Consider the following 21,599-nt stretch of genomic DNA (forward strand, 5'->3'; position numbering starts at 1 on the left):
AAAAAATAAACATCTCTCTCAATACACCAAGTAGGAAACTACCTCATATTCTACATATGTTCATTATTGACTTAAGATGTAACTATGCTATCATTTTAACTTTAATGTTATGTTATTTCATAAAAATTTATAGAAAATGTAAAAGCATAACATAACTCAGGGAGGAATACTTAAAAGATCTTTCTTGCCTTCAGAAATTTTGAGAGGGTCAGAACAAAAATGTTGAGTTTCCAATGCCACTTCAACAACAAAATGGAAAAGAAGGAAATGACAGTAGTTTTTATTTCTTAACATAAAGCAAATATAAATGTCCATAAAATGTAACCTCTGAAGATAATTCCAGACATAGAGTCAACCACCTGTTCTCAGATCTTCTCATTTCAAGTACACTGAGCACTCATAAAATTACTGAGTTCCCAAAGAGGCTTTTTCCCTATGTAAGTGAATATTTACCAGATTACAAATGAAAACTGAAAAAAATTAAATATCAGTAATTCATTTTAAATACCAATAAAAAGCCTTAAGTTACATGCTAACATAAGGGACATATTTTTGTGAGAAATATCCGATTTTTCAAAGTAAAATATAGTGATAGAGGATACTTTTGTATTTTTACAAGTCTCTTTAATGTTTCACTTAAAAGAAAACAGATTCTTATATCCCTTTTTGCAATCAATTTGTTTTTTCTCTCTGTTATTTTCAAATATAAAGAAAATTGACCTTATATAAATATGTAAACTGGAAAAGGCAGACTTTTAATAGTTTTTTCAGATCAATGTGAGTATTTTTTTGCTATATTATACCAAAATTTTTCGAGCACCAATTTCTGAATTACATTGCAATGTATAAGGATATTTTCTTACAGTAAAATCTACTGGGGGGGGCGGGGATTTAGCTCAGTGGTTCTGCTGCCTGACTCACAAGCAGAAGGTCCAGAGTTTGATCCCTGGTATCAAAAAAAAAAAAAATCTACTGGGTCGCCGCTGGGAGCCGTGATCCATCCAGCCTGTGCCAAGTACACCTGTGGGGACCAGCCAGAAGGTGAGGACCCCTCACCACTGGGCACGCCCACGGCAGCAATCTGCTTAGCGCAGGCGCCTACAGGAACCTCGCCCCACCACCTCTGACCTCCTGGCTATACCGCTACCTGGTTCCACACTACAAAGACACAGGGGACACCAGACCATCATACTGGTAAGTTGGAGGGATCATCACCTGCCATCGGAACCTGGACTATGTTCAGGGGAAGGGCAGCTGGAACCTGCAGTACAACCTTACAGAGTTCAACCCTATAGGAGGACAGGGAGCTTAACTTGGGACTTGCCACCAGAAATCTGCCTGAATCTCATGGGTCTGCAACTGGCTTGCTGAGACTCACTGACTTGTATCTGCACACTGCTGCCCAAGTTGTCTATTGCAACAGCAGAGACACCCTGAAGGAGGCAATTCATTTTCATTTTTATTTTTCATTTTCAAAATTATCATTACTGGGGGGTTTTTTGCTCTTATTTTTAATTTTTTCTACTCTTTTAAAATTTTTATTATTCCCTTTTTTCTTTCTTTCTTTTCTGTTTCCTTTCTCTCTCACACACACACTCTTGCTGTCCCACATTGTGCTTCATCTCACTTTGTGTTCCTGTTATGGCTCTAATTTGGATTTCTTTTTTATTTTTCTTTTATTCTCTTTTTCCTTCTCTCACCTGTGTCCTCTGGCCTCACTGCTAACCTTCTCCTATCCTTGTACCTATCTATCCCTCCCTCCCCAACTCCTTCTAACTACCCATCCCAAAGGGTAAAGTTGCTATACTGAAGAGTTTATCCACTATAAACATATGTTGGGTTGGTCCTTGATTCTGATTTAATTCACACAGTTAAAGGTGACAGATTAATAACTTTCACAAATTGTCATTTTCTAAGATGTATTTGATGCTACGGTGTTGATGATTGTATCACTTGGGCTAAGGTCTTGTGATTGATCTAGTCAGTGATCCTTCCTGATATAATGAAAATGAGATAGCCTCAGAGTCATTAGAGACTCAAAACTTAAAGACAAGCTATATCTGGAAAATTCCTATGAGAAGCTATCATTCCATAGGGGTTCTAATTACAAGCAACAAAGATACTTACAATAAGCAATTTCGAAGTATCAACCCAGGAATTAAACCAAGGACAGTACCAAAAACAAAAATGAGAAGACATTTAACCAAGGCACAAACTCAGACTTCCACCCCACCAAGGGTAAATTCTGGGGGAAACAAGGTGGAAAAGTCTAATAATGAACCACCTGGACACCCTGAACTGATAGCACAGGAAGTAACAAAACAGATGAATGAGGCTCTAGAAAAATTCAAAGCAGAAATAATCTCCCAGATAACTACAGAGATGGTGAGCAGAGTGAAAGACATGATTAGAGGCTCTAGAACAGAAACAGGTAAAAAATAGATGAGCTCAGAAACATGCTGGAAGCTATGAATGACCAGCATAAGAAAGAAATGGAAACCATGATCGCCCAACATAAGAAAGAAATGGAATCCATGAAACATATTCAGATATTCAGGAGATTAAAAACTCCATTGAAACCATGTACAGCAAATTAAGGGAATCTGAAGATAGAATATCAGATATAGAAGACAAGATTGCAGTTAAGGACCATGAAAACGCAGACTTCTTCAAAACAGTAATGGAGGCCGGAGATTTAGCTCAGTGGTTTCACCACCTGCTGCACAGGTGCAAGGACCTGAGCTCGATCCCCCGTACAAAAAAATTAGTGATGGACCATGAGAAATCAATCCAGCAGCTGCTAGATGATGCAAAGAAGAATAACATAAGATTGATAGGAGTCCACAAAAAAACAGGAGAAACTACAATTGACATAAAAAAGCTGTCCACAGAATAGTTGAAAACTTCCCAGACAGACATAGAGAAATAGACATACAGATAAGTGAGGCATATAGAACTCCAACAAGCCACGATCAAAAGCAATCTACACCTAGACATACAATAGTCAAGATCCCAGAAACCCAACAGAAGAACAAAATCTTATAAGCAGTTAGAGAAAGGAAACAAATGACCTACAAAGGAAAGGCCATCAGAATCACAGCAGACTTCTCAACACAAAACCTCAAGTCAAGGAGAGCCTGGAGTGAAGTATTTCAAGACTTAAAAGAAAATAATGTCCAACCTAGACTGTTGTATCCTGCAAAATTATCTTTCAAAATTGATGGGGAAATTAGATACTTCCACAACAAAGAACACTTAAGAAATTTCATGAACACCAAACCAGCACTCCAAGCAATTCTAAACAATACCCTAGAAAAAAACAATGAAGGTCACAACTCCATGTGGCCCACCAGAGGGAAGCCACCAGGTAAGAAACTAAAGGGAAAGGGGGAAAAATAAAAAATAAAAGAGCCAACAACAGTAAAACATCATGACAAGGATGTCAATATCTATCAATTATAACCATCAATGTCAATGGCCTCAATTCACCAATCAAAAGAAATAGACTGGCAGAATGGATTAAGAAGCAAAATCAAACAATATGCTGTATAGAAGAAACACACCTAACTCAAAAAGAAATCTATAGACTGAAAGTAAAAGGTTGGAAAACAGTTCTCAACGAGACAGGAACCCAGAAAAAAGCAGGGGTAGCAATCTTATATGCAGACAAAGTAGATTTCAAACCAAAACTAATTAAGAGAGACAAAGATGGTCACTACATACTTGTGAAGGGAACAATCCAAGAGGAAGAGAGACAATCATAAATATGTATGCACCAAATACAAATGCACCCAACTATACAAAACAAATGTTAATGGACATGAAAAACCAAATAAGCACTAATACAATTGAAGTGGGAAACTTCAATACCCCACTGTCACAAACAGACAGATCATCTAGACAAAAAATTAACAACAAAATTCTAGAACTGAACCAAACTAAAGAACAAATGGTCTTAATAGATGTTTACAGAGTGCTCGACGCCACAAAATCAGAATACACATTCTTTTTGGCTGCACACGGGTCATTCTCCAAAATAGACCACATGCTAGCTCACAGGACATGTCTAAGTAAATGTAAAAGAATTGAAGTTACCCCCTGTATATTATCAGACCATAGTGCAATAAAATTGGAGATCAATAACATAAGAAACCGCAAAACCCCCACAAACACATGGAAACTGAATAACACCCTCGTGAATAACCAATGGGTCTCAGAGGAAATTAAAGAAGAAATTAGACAGTTTCTACAAGTAAACGATAATGCCAGTACAACATACAGGAATCTATGGGACACAATGAAAGCAGTTCTACATAGGAAATTCATAGCAGTGAATGACCATATTAGGAAAACAGAGAGAACTCAAATAAATAACCTAGCAGAACCTCAAGCTCCTAGAAAAAGAAGAGCATAGCAAACCCAAAGATCATACAAGAGAGGAAATTATAAAGATCAGAGCAAAAATCAATGCAATGGAGACTAAGAGAACAATACACAAAATCAATGAATCAAAGAGCTGGTTTCTCAAAAGAATAAATAAAATTGATAAGCCTTTAGCCAACCTTATCAAAAAAAGGAAAGAGAAGGCTCAAATCCTGCAATTAAGAAGGAAAAAGGGGAAGTCACAACAGAACCAGCAGAAATCCAGAGGATCATCAATACTTCGAGAACCTATACTCTAATAAAATTGAAAACACAGAAGAAATGGACAGATTCCTAGATACATACAAATTGCCAAAGTTAAATGAATAAGATACAGAAATTCTAAACACCCCAATTACAATGAGTGAAACTGAAAATGTAATAAAAAATTTACCAACAAAGAAAAGCTCAGGTTCTGATGGCTTTACTGCTGAATTCTACAAGACATTTAAAGAAGAACTAATGCCAGTACTCTTTAAACTCATCAAGGAAATTGAAAGGGAAGCAAAGCTTCCAAATTCATTCCTGGAAGCAAGTGTTACTTTGATTCCAAAGACAGGAAAAGACCCAACCCAAAAAGAGATCTATAGGCCAATCTCCCTAATGAACATAAATGCAAAAATCCTCAACAAGATACTGGCAAACAAAATACAGAGGGTCATCAAGAAGATCATACACACTGACCAAGTCAAATTTATCCCAGGGATGCAAGGATGGTTCAACATTCGTAAATCAATAAATGTAATATACTATAATAACAGAGTCAAAGACAGAAAACATATGATCATCTCAATAGATGCAGAAAAGACATTTGACAAAATCCATCCCCCATTCATGATTAAAACCCTACACAAATTTGCAATAGAAGGTCTTTATCTCAACCTGATTGAGGCTATCTATGAAAAACCAACAGCCAACATCATACTAAATGGTCACAAGCTGAAAACTTTCACGCTAAAATCAGGAACAAGACAAGAATGCCCACTATCACCACTCCTGTTCAATATAGTTCTGGAAACATTAGCCACAACAATTAGAAAAGAGAAAGAAATAAAAGGAAGAAGTTAAACTGTCACTATTTGCTGATGATATGATACTTTACATAGAAGACCCAAAATACTCGGCCAAAAGGCATCTACACTTAATTGACAGATTTAGTACAGTAGCTGGATATAAGGTCAACACTCAAAAAACAATAGCCTTCTTATACACAAATAGTAGACTCACCAAGACAGAAATTAGGGGGAAAATCCTTTTTACAATAGCATCCCCAAAAATGAAACATCTAGGAATCAACCTAACAAAGGAAGCAAAAGACCTCTACACTGAAAACTGCAGCACTCTGAAAAAGGAGATCAAGGAGGATATAGGAAAATGGAAAGACATCCCTTGTTCCTGGGTGGGAAGAATCAATATAGTGAAAATGGCCATACTTCCAAAACTACTATAGATTTAATGCAATGCCAACTGAAATTCCAACAATATACTTCACAGAACTAGAGAAAACAATCCAAAATTCATTTGGATCCAGAAGAGAAGTAGAATAGCAAAAGCAATTCTAGGCAACAGAGACATGGCTGGGGATATCACAATCCCCAACTTGAAACTATACTACAAAGCTACTGTGATAAAAACAGCATAGTACTGGCAAAGAAACAGACCCGAGGTTTAGTGGAATAGATTAGAAGATGCAGAAACAACTCCAGACACACTCAGCCACCTCATCTTCGACAAAGGACCCAACTACCCTCATTGGAGGAAAGATAGCCTGTTTAGTAAATGGTGTTGGGAAAACTGGATTTCAACCTGCCAAAGATTAAAACTAGACCCATACCTATCACCATGCACTAAACTAAGATCAAAGTGGATTAAAGATCTAAATATTAAGACTGAAACACTAAACTTGCTGGAAGGTAAGTTAGGTAGAACTCTGGAAGACATTGGCATAGGAAAAGACTTTATGAACAAAACCTCAATAGCATGGGAACTAGCACAAAGAATCAACAACTGGGATCTCATCTTATTAAAAAGTTTCTGCACTGCAAGAGAAATCACCCACAGAGCTAAGAGACAACCTACAATCTGGGAAAAACATTTTTTCAGCTGTACCTTAGATAAAGGACTACTATCTACAATATATAAAGAACTTAAAAAAATCAGATCCCCTAAATTCAAAGACCCAATTCAAAAATGGGCATCTGAAATGAACAGACATTTCTCAGACAAAGAAGTAAAAACATCAAATAAATATATGAAAAAATGTTCAACATCGCTGGTCATTTGAGAGATGCAGATGAAAACAACACTGAGATTCCACCTCACCTCGGAAAGAATGGCTGCTATCAAGAAATCAATCAATAAGAAATGCTGGCAGGGGTGTAGGGAGAAAGGAACCCTTCTCCATTGTTGGTGGGAGTGCAGACTGGTGCAACCACTGTGGAAATCAGTATGGAGATAACTCAAAGAACTAGGACTAGAGGTCCCATTTGACCCAGCTATTCCCCTGCTGGGTATCTTCTCAAAAGAATTAAAAGAATCATGCCAAATCAGCCTGCTGCAGACAGCCAGGTCTGTGCACACCCTACCGAAGTCGTGAGTCATGCGGAAGATGCCAAATCACCCCGCTGCAGGCAGGCAGGTCTGCCCATGCCCTACCGAGGTCCTGAGTTGCACAGAACACACTGAATCAGCCCGCTGCAGACAGGCAGGTCTGTGCATGCCCTACCGAGATCCTGAGTCACACGGAAGACACCAAATCACCCCACTGCACACAGGAAGGTCTGTGCACACCCTACTGAGGTCCTGAGTCGTGCGGAAGACACCAAATCACCCCACTGCAGACAGGTAGCCACCTGGTTCCACACTACAAAGACGCAGAGGACACCAGACCACCAGAACAAGGTACTGAGTCTCGCTGTTCCCGGCCCAGAGGTAGGGGCTTCTGAGCCATTGTCCCACTGCTCCTGGTCCAGAGGATGGGGCTTCCCGGTCACCATGCCTCCCGATGCTCCCAGCCCAGAGGAAAGGGCTTTTGGGAAACCTTCTGTCCCGCTGCTCCTGGTCCACAGGAAGGAGCTTCCAGGCCACCATCCCTCCCATGGCTCCCGGCCCAAAGGGAGGGGCTTCTGAGCCACCATCCCACTGCTCCTGGTCCAGAAGAAGGGGCTTCCTGGCCACCATCCCTCCCGCTGCTCCCAGCCCACAGGAAAGGGCTTTTGGGTCACCATCCCTACCGTTGCTCCCGGCCCCTGTCCCACCTCACCCAGCTCAGAGGAGGTAATCCGTGCAGGTGCTAACAGCCCCCCACCCCAGTCGAAATGAGAAAACATGTAAATAAGTCTCAAAACCAGTCTTCCAGATCACCTACAGCAACGCCAAAGGGAAATGAGATGGAACACTCTGATACTCAACCACCTGGACCCACTGAACTGGCAACAAAAGGGGATCTGGAAAAAATGAAAGCAGAAATAATTTCTCAGATAGCAGGAGAAATTGTGCCCCTAGTGCAAGACATGATTAATAAATCTAGAGAGGAGCTAAGGAACATGATGGAATCCCAACATAAGAAACAAATGGAATCCATAAAACAGATGCAAATAGATTTCCAGGAGATGAAAAACTCCACTGAAAGACTACACAGCAGAATAAGCCAGTGTGAGGACAGAATTTCAGATATAGAAGATAAGATTGCAATTAGTGACCAGGAAAAGAAAAATTGTTTCAAAATTATAAGGGAACATGAGAAATCAATCCAGCAGTTGCTAGATGATGCAAAGAGGAATAACATAAGACTGATTGGGCTCAATGAAGAAACAGGAGAGAGTGGAGATGACATAAAAAACCTCTTCACAGAAATAATGGCAGAAAACTTCCCAAGAAGGGGAAAAGAGCTTGACATATAGATAAGTGAGGCATATAGGACTCCAAATAGCCTTGATCAAAAAAATCTACACATAGGCATATAATTGTTAAGATTCCAGAAACACAACAGAAGAACAAAGTTCTACAAGCAGTCAGACACAAGAAAGAAATCACATACAAAGGAAAGCCCATCAGAATCACAGCAGACTTCTCAACACAAACCATCAAGGCAAGAAGAGCTTGGAGTGACATATTCCAAGCCCTAAAAGAAAACAGCCTCCAACCCAGATTGATGTACCCTGAAAAACTATCTTTTAAAATGATTGGAGAAATAAGATACTTTCATGACAAAGAGCACCTTAGGAACTTCATGAATACCAAACCAGCACTCCAAAGAATTTTACACAATAGCCTAGGAACAGACATTGAGGATCACAACTCCAGGAAGCAAAGCAGAATGAACCCACCTGGCATGACAAGAAATTAAATATAAAGGGGGAGAACCCAACAAAAAGAAAAAGTCATGGCAATGACAAGTCAATACGTTTCAGTTATAACCATCAACATTAATGGTCTCAATTCACCAATCAAAAGAAATAGACTGGCAGAATGGGTCAAAAAGCAAAATCCAACAATATGCTGCACACAAGAAACACACTTAATTCAAAAGGCAACTCATAGACTGAAAGTTAAAGGGTGGAAAACAATACTCCATGCGACAGGAACCCGAGAAAAAGCAGGAGTAGCTATCCTCTTGGCAGATCAAGTAGATTTCAAACCAACACTGATTAAGAGAGATGAAGAAGGACACTACATCCTTGTAAAGGGAAGAATCCAAGAAGAAGAGATGACAATCATAAATATCTATGCACCAAACACTAGTGCACCCAACTATATAAAACAAATACTAATGGACATGAAAAGTCATATATGCACTAATACAATTGTAGTGGGGGACCTTAACACCCCATTGTCACAGATAGATCAACTAGACTAAAAATAAGTAATGAAATACTAGAACTCAATCGAACTCTTTAACAAATGAACTTAACAGATGTTTACAGAGTCTTCCACCCCACAAAATCAGAATACACATTCTTCTCAGCTGCACATGGGTCATTCTCAAAAACAGACCACATACTCACACATAGAACATGTTTAAGTAAGTGCAAAGGAATTGAAGTTATCCCCTGTACATTATCAGAACATAGTGCGATGAAATTGGAGATCCATAACAAAAGAAACTGGAAAAATTTCATGAACGAGTGGAAATTGAACAACACACTTCTGAATAACCAATGGGTCACAGAGGAAATTAAAGAAGAAATCAGACAGTTCCTTCAATTAAATGACAATGACAATACCACATATCGGAATCTACGGGACACAATGAAATCTGTCTTACGAGGGAAATTCATAGCAGTGAATATGCATATCAGGAAAACAGAACGAGCCCAATTAAACAACCTGATGCTGAACCTCAAGCTTCTAGAAAAAGAAGAGAAGGACAACCCCAAAGCTCATACAAGGGAGGAAATTATAAAGATCAGAGGAGAAATCAATGCAATGGAGACTAAGAGAATGATACAAAAAATCAATGAAGCCAAGAGTTGGTTCTTCGAAAGAATAAACAAAATTGACAAACCTTTAGCCAACCTTGTCAGAAAAAGGAAAGAAAAGGCCCAAATCCATGCAATTAGGAATGAAAAGGGTGAAATGACAACAGACCCAGCAGAAATCCAGAGGATAATCAATACCTACTTCCAGAACCTATATGCCAATAAGACGGATAACACAGAAGAAATGGACAGATTCCTAGATACATATGAATTACCAAAGTTGAATGAAGAAGACCTAAAAGTTCTAAACAACCCAATATCAACCAATGAAATTGAAAATGTAATTAAAAACTTATCAACTAAGAAAAGCCTGGGCCATGATGGCTTCACTGCTGAATTCTAAAAGACATTTAGAGAGGAACTGCTGCCACTACTGTTTAACCTCTTCAGTGAAATTGAAGGCGAAGCAATACTCCCAAATTCATTCCTGGAAGCAAGCATCACCTTGATCCCCAAAGCAGAGAAAGACCCAACTGAAAAAAAGAACTATAGGCCAATCTCACTAATGAACATAGATGCAAAAATCCTTAATAAGATAATGGCAAACAGAATGCAGAAGATCATCAAGACGATCATACACCCTGATCAAGTGGGATTCATCCCAGGGATGCAGGAATGGTTCAATATATGAAAATCAATCAATGTAATATACTATATCAATAGAGCCAAGGACAAACACCATATGATTATCTCCATAGACACAGAAAAAGCATTTGACAAAATCCAACATGCATTTATGATAAAAACCCTACAAAAAATTGGAATAGATGGTCTCTACCTCAAACTGATAGAAGCCATCTAGGAAAAACCAACAGCCAAAATCATACTAAATGGTCAAAAACTGAAATCCTTCACACTCAAATCAGGAACAAGACAAGGATGTCCACTATCACCACTCTTGTTCAATATAGTTCTGGAAACATTAGCCACGGCAATTAGACAAGAGAAAGAAATAAAAGGAATAAAGATAGGAAATGAAGTAGTCAAATTGTCATTATTTGCAGATGACATGATACTCTATATAGAAGACCCCAAGAACTCCACCAAAAGTCTTCTAGACTTAATAACCAAATTCAGTCAAGTAGCTGGTTACAAGGTCAACACACAAAAATCAATAACTTTCCTCTACACCAATGACAAACTCACTGAGAGAGAAATAGGGCAAATAATTCCTTTCACAATAGCATCCAAAAAACTGAAATACCTAGGAATCATCCTAACGAACGAAATCAAAGACCTCTTCTCTGAAAACTATGGCACTCTGAAAAGAGAGATTGAAGATGATATCAGAAAATGGACAGACATCCCCTGCTCCTGGGTAGGAAGGATTAATATAGTGAAAATGGCCATACTTCCAAAACTGCTATATAGATTTAATGCAATTCCAATTGAGATCCCAGTAGCATACTTCATAGACCTCGAGAAAACAATCCAAAAATTCATTTGGAGCAAGAGGAGACCCAGAATAGCAAAAGCAATTCTAGGTAACAGAGACAATCACAATCCCCAACCTGCAACTATACTACAAAGCTACTGTGATAAAAACAGCATGGTACTGGCAAAAAGACCTGAGGACCAGTGGAACAGATTAGAAGATGCAGAAACAATGCCAGACACACTCAGCCATCTCATCTTCAACAAAGGAGCCAAACACACTCACTGGAGGAAAGATAGCCTCTTTAATAAATGGTGCTGGAAAAATTGGGCTTCAACTTGCCAAAGATTAAAACTAGACCTGTATCACTCACCATGCACTAAACTAAAATCCAAATGGATTAAAGATCTAAATATTGAAATAGAAACTCTGAACCAGGTGGAACAGAGGTTAGGCAGAACCCTTGAAGACATCGGTGTAGGAAAAGATTTTATGAACAAAACCTCAGTTGCCCGTGAACTAGCACAAGCAATCAACGAATGGGATCTCTTCTTATTAGAAGGCTTCTGCACAGCAAGAGTAACCACCAGCAGTGTAAAGAGACAACCCACCATGTGGGAAAAAATCTTCACCTGCTCTTCCTCAGACAAAGGTCTACTATCTCGAATCTATAAAGAACTTAAAAAGATCAGACCTCCCAAATTTAAAGACCCAATCAAAAAATGGGCATCTGAAATGAACAGACATTTCTCAGATAAAGAAGTAGAAATAGCAAATAAATACATGAAAAAATGTTCAACATCACTGGTCATTGGAGAGATACAAGTGAAAACAACGCTGAGATTCCACCTCACTCCAGAAAGAATGGCTGCTATCATGAAATCAACCAATAACAAATGCTGGTGGGGCTGTGGGGAAAGAGGAACCCTGATCCACTGCCGGTGGGACTGTCGACTGGTGCAACCCCTGTGGAAATCAGTATGGAGATACCTCAAAGAACTAGGACTGGAAGTCTCATTTGACCCCACTATTCCACTGCTGGGGATCTTCCCCAAAGAATTAAAATAATCATACCACAGTGATATATGTGCACCCATGTTCATAGCAGCACAGTTTGTAATAGCCAAAACTTGGAAACAGCCCAAATGCCCATCAATTGGAGACTGGATAAAGAAAATGTGGTTTTTTAATAAAATGGAGTACTACTCAGCCATAAAAAATGAGAAATTAGAGACATTTATAGCTAAGTGGATGCACATTGAGGCAATACTCTTAAGTGAAATAAATAGGACACACATGAATAAATACTGAATAGTTTCTCTGGTGTGAGAAACTGAAAGTGTAAATAAGGACTAAATGTATAATAGGTCATGTGAAATAGGAAGAAAAGGGGCAAAGGGGAAGGAAGTGGGAAGGCTAGGGGAAAGGATAGAAGGGAATGGGATTAATATGAGAAAATGGAAAAAGAGGAACAAAATCTTTGTAAATAGGGAGGAATGGAGGGGTTGAAGGGAGGGCTGGGCAAGGGTGAAAAATAAGTACCGAGAGACTATGTAAAGGTGCAAATTTCCAATGATGAATGTCATTATATTGTATACCTAAAATGCACCAATTATTAGAATGAACAATCGATAATGTAAAATAGGAAGAAAAGGTACAAAGGGGTAGGGGTAGTGGGAGGGGCAGGGGAAAGGAAAGAAGGGAAAGGAAAAATGACGAGAAATGGAAAAAATGGAAATAAAGTCTTTGTAAATAGGGAAGGGTGGAGGGTGTGAAGGGAGGGCTAGGAATGGGGAAAAAATAAGAACCAAGATGCATTATGTAAAGGTAGAATTCTCAATGAGAAATGTAATTGTGTTGTATACCTACAATGTGCCAATAAAAGAATTTAATACAAAAAAAATTAAAAAAAAAAAAGATAGGCTAAATCAGCTAGTCACCACAAAATCTCTTCTTTTATCCTGGTAAGCTCCATGAAATCTGAAATCAAAAACCAAGAAATCATATAATCTTCAAAACTACCCAGAAGGAATAATAGACTTGAATTTGATAGTCATTATAGGTGAAGCATCTTCAGTCAACTCCTAATGAATAGATAACAATATCCAGAATTATCTAAAGTTCAGATATTTTCCTAAATTTCCACTATTTGCTTGTCACTTTTATTACTTGTCATCTCTTTACCATCTTTATTATCATTTATTAAAATATTTCTTAAAATTGAAAAAAAAAGAATTAAAAGAATCATACCACAGTGATATATGTGCATCCATATTTATAGCAGCACAGTTTGTAATAGCTAAAACTTGGAAACAGCCCAAGTGCCCATTAACTGGAAACTGGGATAAAGAAGATGTGGGGTTTCTTATAAAATGGAGTGCTTACTCGGCCATAAAGAATGAGAAATTAGAGACATTTATAGCTAAATGGATGCACATTGAGGCCATACTCTTAAGTGAAATAAATTGGACACACATGTGTAAATACCAAATAGTTTCTCTGGTGTGAGAAACTGAAAGTGCAAATAAGAGTTAAAATGATGAAAATGAATAATTGATAATTTGAAACAGCAAGAAAAGGTCCAAAGGGGTAGGGGCGGTGGGAGGGGAAGGGGAAAGGAGAGAAGGGAAAGGAAAAATTAGGAGAAAAGAAAAAAATGGAAATGAAGTCTATGTAAATAGGGAAGGGTGGAGGGGGTGAAGGGTGCACAGGTAGTGTGGAAAAAATAAGAAGATACATCATATACACAGGTACAAGCACCCAATGATAAATGTAAACATACTGTATTCCTAAAATGTATCAATAAAAGAATTTAAGAAAAAAAAATCTACTGGCCTACCTTGTACTTTGAATCAATCTTTTCCCAAGCATGACATAATAATATGCAAAGATTATTTGGAAAATACTGTTTTACTGAGTTATACAGTTTTTCTAAATGTTGACACATGTCATCATACAAAATAATCACTGTCCATCTTATCTGAAGTCTTTTAAGTATTGAGAAACAGACAAGCTCACTTTGGCAGATTACAAAATTCAAATTTTCATTTGAAAGATAAAAATTTTTATTTTCCATAAGTTCTCTCAGTTGTTTTTCATGTAATGAATGGCTTACTCCATTCATTTTCATGAAGATGTCTGCCATATACCCTAGTCTGAAAAAAACAAAATTTGTCATTTTTTTCAAGTAAATGTGGCATTCCATGGAAACAGCAACTACTTTAACTCATGACTCAAAATCTGTACAAAGCAGTTGCCTTAAGATACCCATGATGGCTGAGTGTGGTGGTGCATGCCTGTAATGCCCAGCACTAGGGAGACTGAGGCAAGAGGATTGCCACAAGTTCAAAGCCAGCCTGGACTACATAGTGAGTTCAGGGCCAGCCTGAACTACAAAGGGTGACCCTGCCTCAAAAAAACAAAAAAACAAAACAAAACAAAAAAAAGATACCTATGATGTTTGGAGAAGAGAGCAGAAGTACTTTATTTGTGTCTCTCATTCCATGACAGGGAATAATCAAGAGAGAAATTTGTGGGTCAATATTTTTTAAAAACTAATATTTTTATTGCTCCATGAAATACATTTGCAAGTGAAATTAGCACTTCCTAAGCAATGGGTGTGTGGTGGTGAATAATGTGCGCCTAGACCTTGTGTCCTGCAAAGGCAACAGAAGCCAGCAGGCTTGACCACCATTTCTTAGCAATATAAAATGTCAATAAAATGAGAAAAGAAAACATCTTAATATCATTAACGAGGGCTGGGGATTTAGCTCAGTGGTTTCGCCACCTGCTGTGCAAGTGCAAGGACCAGAGTTCAATCCCCGATACAAAAAAAAAAAAAAAAAAAAAAAAAAAAATATATATATATATATATATATATATATCGTTAACAAAATTAGGTTTGACTTTGTGGCCCCTGTGAAAGAATCTTGGCAAATGCCTGGGATCCTCAGGCCCCTGAGAATGACTTCAGTAAGCAATCAATAAATACTGGTTGAGAATGACTTCAGTAAGCAATCAAATACTGGTGGTAATGATGACAATAAAAATATTAAAGACTCTTGTCTTCAAATCACATCAAGATAAAAGTAGGAGTTATATGTTTCTATTCTCAACATTTTCAAGAATGAAAATCCTGTAATCTTCTTGGTAATCAAAGCTCAAAGATAAAGCCTCATGTATCTGGGAGGTGACTGGATTACAGGGGCATCCAGCTGACTTGCTGTGAGAAAGTGGGGTCAGGTTGAGGACAGGTCACTGGGGGCATGGCCTAGAAGAGTATACCCCACCCCTGACTTGCTGCTTTCTGGCTGCCATGACATGAGCAGCTTTTCCTCCACTGCCTCTCTGTCATGCCCTCCTGCCTTGGAACTGGGGGACTACGGACTAAACACATGAGTCAAAGTAAACCACCCCTCCCTTACATTACTGGTGGCAGGCACTTTGTCCTAGCCATGAGGAAAGTGACTAAGACAAGCAATGAAAGGGTTGACAGGTCTGGTTCCAGTTCAGGAATGGACCAACAGGGACAGACAAGTTTGCATAACTAATGACTAAACCAGCATCACCCACTTTCTACCAATGGAATGTGTAAGACCAGCCACCATTGAAAACTTAACTATATTGCTCCAGAAAACCAGAGAAATACTAAAAAACCATTCCTTATTTTAGGAAGGTTTAAAAAGTTTGCTAGGTACTTTTTTTTTCAGTTTGGTTGTTTATGTAGTTTAACTAAATCTAAATGTGTCTAGTACCTGAACTGTTATATGCCTTTTCATGATTTAATATTAAAATACATACTCCACTTTGTCTTGGTACTAAATATACAATAATGGACAAATAAAAGCTCAGTACATGCATTGCTCTTACATTTTTATGACAGAGGGATAGCCAGTAAATAAGTAGACTTATAAATAACAAAGAATTTGAGAATGTGATCAATGCTACAGAAAAATTAAAACTATGGATGGATGAAGTGTAACAAGCTGGGAAAAGATGATTTTTTACTTTAAATAATATTTTCACTGTAGCAATGTCTTTGAAGCTGAGACTCCAAATATGATGTAGAGAAAATATGAGACTCCAAATATGATGTAGGCGGAGAGGCTACTGAAGGCTGCTGCCTTGACACTGGAACTTCAACAAGACAAGTCAGACTGAAATACACTGACCAAGAGACAGAACGACCCCAGATGGGTCAGAGCCACAGGTAGGGACTAGATTTGAAGGGAATCTCACCTGACATGACACTATGGTGGTTCTTGCACCAGACAAAAGCTATCTGTCTTTTCAAGAATAGAGATAATAACATTGAACATATAGACAAAAAGACAACAGGTTAGGAGTCACAAGACATGAGTTCAAATTCTAATCCTTCCCTTTGTATCTTAGAAGCAAATAGAAAATTAAGATTCATTACCACTAATAACCATCAAGATCTGAACCAGGCATTTGACTCGATCTTGTTTCATTTAACACAGTTTAGATTAGTTATTTCTTGGGCTTCCAAACCTCAGATATGGAGAGTAACAGTATGTTTTACACTTATACTATGGATTATCTGGAAGGCAAATAAAATTAATCTGTAAAAGGTTTCTGATGGCTGAATATCCATTTCAAAGCATTATCACCACAGGCAAGCATACTTCCTTTCTAAGCTGTAGGTTTATATAATATTTTTGTCCCTGGTGTAGAATACTTTACTTCGGATATAAAAAAGACTACCCTTTGAGGATCTCTCATGATTGTTGCCAGGGGTAAAGGGGCAACGTGACATTCCACAAAGCCAGGTGTGCCAGTGTAAGTGATCTATATATTTTTGGGGGGCCAGGGATTTAGCTCAGTGATTCTGCTGCCTGCCTCGCAAGTGCAAGGACCTGAGTTCAATCCCCAGTACCAAAAAAATTTTTAAAAATAAAAATAAATAAATAAATAAATAAATAAAAAGTGATCTATATATTTTTTTCCAAGTTCTACTCATCCCTGTTTTTTTTCCATTTTTATTAATGCATATAAACTGTATAAAATATTGGATTTCATTGTGATATTTTCATATTTGTACTATGTAACATTACAATCACATCCATTCCCCCTTTTCTTAATCATTTCAACTTACATATACACCCTTCTAAACATACTAGAGTCAACTTGCAAAGGAAAAGGCTCTCTTGTTTCTTGGCAGCCTTTTATGAACATCAACCTGTCGCTGTCACACACACCACCTGTGAAGTAGTTTCATGAGATCTCAAGTTACCATATAGGAAATCAAGATGATTACGAATCTTTGAAAACTTACAAAGAATTGATAACCATGGTAAAACAATCTAATGAATTACACTGGCCAAGAAGTCTGATAAGAAAGGCATTTACATCCAGCATGGAAGAATGCTGTAACTCTTTGTTTCACAAATGAAAAATCACATTGGAAGAAAGTTGCTTTTATAATTATTTGTAGAAGCTATCATACATATTATTTCACTTGCTTATATGGTATCCAAAACAGTAGCCAAAACTAAATTGCATGTAGCATATAATTATGCATTCTTTTAACGTGCATTAACTTTAACACTGTTAAGATTTATTTGCTGACTTGTTATTAATTCTTGTCAATGCATTAAGCTTATTTAAACTGTGACCTCATAAGAGCAGGGACTGTAATTCATATTTGCAAACACTGGCTCTAGCACACTTCTGGATTTACTGTAGTTGCCTGAGCAATCTTACCAAATGAAAGAAAGCTCAGTCTCAAACAGATCCACTTGAAATGAATTCCTAACCCTAAATCTCTAAGCTCACTACTTACCTCTGGTATACAAGCTCCTGTGAAACCGAACAGGCCATTGGCATTGTCACTCTTTTGTATTACTAATCTTGCTGTAGTATTTTCTTCAGAAATGTGAGCTCCCCCATACACAGAGACTAGTTTAAGAATGAATAATTCTTCTCCTTCCTCTTCATTGTCATCTCTTGCAGAAACAATAAATGATTTGTTGGTTTCTCCCTGCCTGAACTCCAGATATCCAGAAATGGGGTGTAAATCATTCTTCGCAGGCATAGCATGAAGCTCATAAATTTCTTCCAGGGTCAGTTTCCGTTCATAGGCCCTCACATCCTGCAGCACACCCGTAAATCTGTCATGGCCATTCATGCCTGCCCCAATTCTCAGTATTCCAGGACCTGGAATTAGACATGGGTTTAAATGCTACAATATCCACAACTATCCTGTCCTAAATATCAACTGTGATTCAGAAAATGGGACTGATTTAATGAAATATATTTGTGATGTGTAACATTTGCATACCTACTATATAGTCAAATAAAGGTTACATTCTATTATGGTCCAAATGACTAAAGTAACCACTAGGATTTATGATATTTTATACTAAAAAAATTGGTAATCTGCAAATTAAATGATGTCCTTAAAAGGACCGTCTATCAGTCTGTCAAAAGCATTTGACAGAAAAATAACTAACTGTATACATACATACATACATACATACACTATCTATGCATGTATGTGGCATGATAGACATTTGGATAAATATTTCTTCTATAATATTTTTAATCAACTTGCCCATTGAAAAATAGAATGATTGACCGGGGATTTAGCTCAGTGGTTTCGCCGCCTGCTGCGCAACTGCAAAGACCCGAGTTCGATCCCCGGTACCAAAAAAAAAAAAAAAAGAAAAATAGAATGATTTAGCTCAGTCATAATTTAAATGTCAGTATTATTATTATTTGAGAACTTCAAAGCTTAATGTGTTAGAAACTCACCCTGAGTTAGAGAATTCAGCAAAAAAACTTTCTGTGGATCAAACATATCTTTACCATATAATAAATAGAATAAATATAGAATTGGAAATATTTCTTTCCAGAAATATTATATGCAAGTATGAGAGACTTTTTATAATAATAACATGCAGCCCAACTCTATCACTGTAACTCAATACAATCATTTTCAGGATTTTACCAGCTCTTATATCTTTCCTGTTCCATCTGTAATAACTCACATAAGACAAAAACTTGGTAGTGATTTTGGAAAAAAAAAGTCCAAGTAACGCTTCCTGTCGATGGTCTCAGTGAAGGCAGCTTACAAGTCCCTACGCAGATGGCTTTTAGGGCAGTCATGCGTACTGCACATTCAACAGCCCACTGCAGTTCACCACCTTCACCACCACTGCAATATACACTCAGGGTACAAAAGCGATCATGTCTCTTTTAGTTTTATTTCCATGATACACTAAAAGGAACATTGACATAGGAGTTAAAAGCTTAAATTCAAGTCTTGGCTGTGAATGCTGCCTATTTACTAATATTGACTTCTATTTCCTTATCTATTAAATATAGAAGGAACTATAGCAATGTCCAATTTTGGCAATATATGTAGAAACACCTTATAAATGTAAAATACTGTACAAATTAGAGGCACTGGGGCTGGGAATTTAGCTCAGTGTCACTGCACCTGCCTTGTAAGTGCAAGGTCTTAAGTTTGATCCCAGGTACTGCAAATTGGAGGCATTCTAAAGGCTTTCCTTCTATCACTAATCCTCTGGAACAAACACAATCAGTATTTCTCTAATTGTAACTACTTAAGTTACAAGCTAAATCATCCAAAATACAAAAGCTATAAAGATATCAGTACATACATAATTTCCTTATCCATTCATCTGTTAAACAAATAGATTGATTCCATATCTTGGCATCTTGCTTCCTTTCCTCACTGCTAGGACAAAATACCCAACACCCAAAACTGAAAGTAGTAGTTTATTTTAGCTCACAGTTTAAGGTTTTAGTCCATACTTGGGAGGGTCCAAAGCAGAACAGCATGGTGAAAGGGCTTCGGCAGAGGAGAGCTGATTATTAGTGATGTTTAGCACTTTTTCATATACTTGCTGGTCATTTGTGTAGCTTCTTTTGAGAAACATGAGTTCAGATAATTTGTGTATTTTTTAGTTAGATTTTTTTTCTGTATAGTTGAGTCCTTTATATATTTTGGAAATTAATCCCTTGTTGGATGAATAGTTTGCACATAGTTTCTCTCATTCTGTAGGTTGTCTCTTCACATGTTGATTGTTTCCTTTGCTACACAGAAACGTTTTGTTTCAAGTAATCCCATTTGTCAATTTTTGCTTATGTTGCCTGGACTTTTGAAGCTATCAAAAATTTTTTTATCCAGACCACTGTCCTGAACATTTTGCTCTATATTTTTTTCAGTACATTGAAAGTCTCAGAACTTACATATACAAGTCTTTATCTATTTTTTTTTTATTTTGAATGTGGTGAGAGGAATTTAGTTTCTTTCTTCTGCATATGGATATCCAGTATTGTCAGCACCATTTTTTGAAGAGATTTTCCATTGTCCAATATATGATCTTGCTGACTTTGTCAAAAGCCATTTGGCTGTGAATATATGGACTAATTTCTGGTTTCTCTATTCTGCTCCATTGGCATATGCATCATGTTTTTATGCATCATGCTGTTTCGATTACTATCATCTTGTAGTATTCTTGGGGTCAGGAATTATAATGACTCTAGCTTTGTTCTTTTGGCTCAGGATTCCTTAAGCTACTCAAGGTCTTTTGGTGTTCAAATTTTACAAAGCTTTTTTTTTTCTCTGATGAATGTCATGGGTATTTTAATAAGAACTGCATTCAATCTGTAGATTCCTTTGGGTGGTATGCATATTTTAACAACATTAATTCTTCCAATCCATGACCTTGAGATGTCTATTTTTTCTGTGTTTTAAATTTCTTCATCAGTGTTTTATAATCCGCATTGCAGAAATCATTTACTTCCTAAGTTAAATTTATTCTCAAGGTTTTTATCATTATAGTTCTTTGAATGGGATTGCTTTATTGTCTTTTTTCTCAGCAATTTCATTATTGTGTATCCCCAGTGCCACAGGGAAAAAGCTACTAATTTTGGTATGTTGACTTTATTCATCACTTTTAACAGGGTTTTTTTGTTGTCCTTATGTTGTTTCTTGTTTTTTGTTTTTGGTGAAGTCTCAGATTTTTCTGCATATAAAATCATGATATCTGTAATCAAGAATAATTTGACCTCCTTTCCTACTTAGATCTCCTATTTCTTATTTTATTGCTCGAGATAAGACTTTCAATACTATATTAAATAAGAATGTTAAATGTGGACATTCTTGACTTGGTTCTGGTCTTAGAAAAAAATGAGTTCAGCTTTTTCCTATTCAGAATGACATAAGCTACAGGTTGTCATTTTTTTTGCTTTAGTTTTCTTATCAGTAGATTCTTTCTATATGTAATTGTTGATCATTTTTAATCATGAAGGGATATTAATCTTTGCTGAAT

At 37.3% G+C, this 21,599-nt stretch overlaps 1 protein-coding gene across 7 annotated transcripts in view; it reads right to left on the minus strand.

Annotated features, from left to right (window-relative positions):
• Adgrv1 (adhesion G protein-coupled receptor V1) overlaps positions 1 to 21,599 on the minus strand; it is a 483,421-nt gene that overhangs the window by 381,829 nt on the left and 79,993 nt on the right. For all 7 annotated transcript variants that reach the window (XR_015438967.1, XR_015438966.1, XM_087180966.1 and 4 more), the window contains one exon: positions 18,080 to 18,453. Coding sequence is in view for 5 of the 7 variants with exons in the window: in XM_087180966.1 (XP_087037092.1) it covers positions 18,080 to 18,453 (374 nt within the window). In the remaining 2 variants the exon portion in view is untranslated. The remainder of the gene's footprint in view (positions 1 to 18,079; positions 18,454 to 21,599) is intronic.

Source organism: Heterocephalus glaber, unplaced genomic scaffold (genome assembly GCF_053883595.1).
Source record: "Heterocephalus glaber isolate CG9 unplaced genomic scaffold, H.glaber_assembly_v1.0 deba00001465, whole genome shotgun sequence".
Classification (NCBI taxonomy): domain Eukaryota; kingdom Metazoa; phylum Chordata; class Mammalia; order Rodentia; family Bathyergidae; genus Heterocephalus; species Heterocephalus glaber.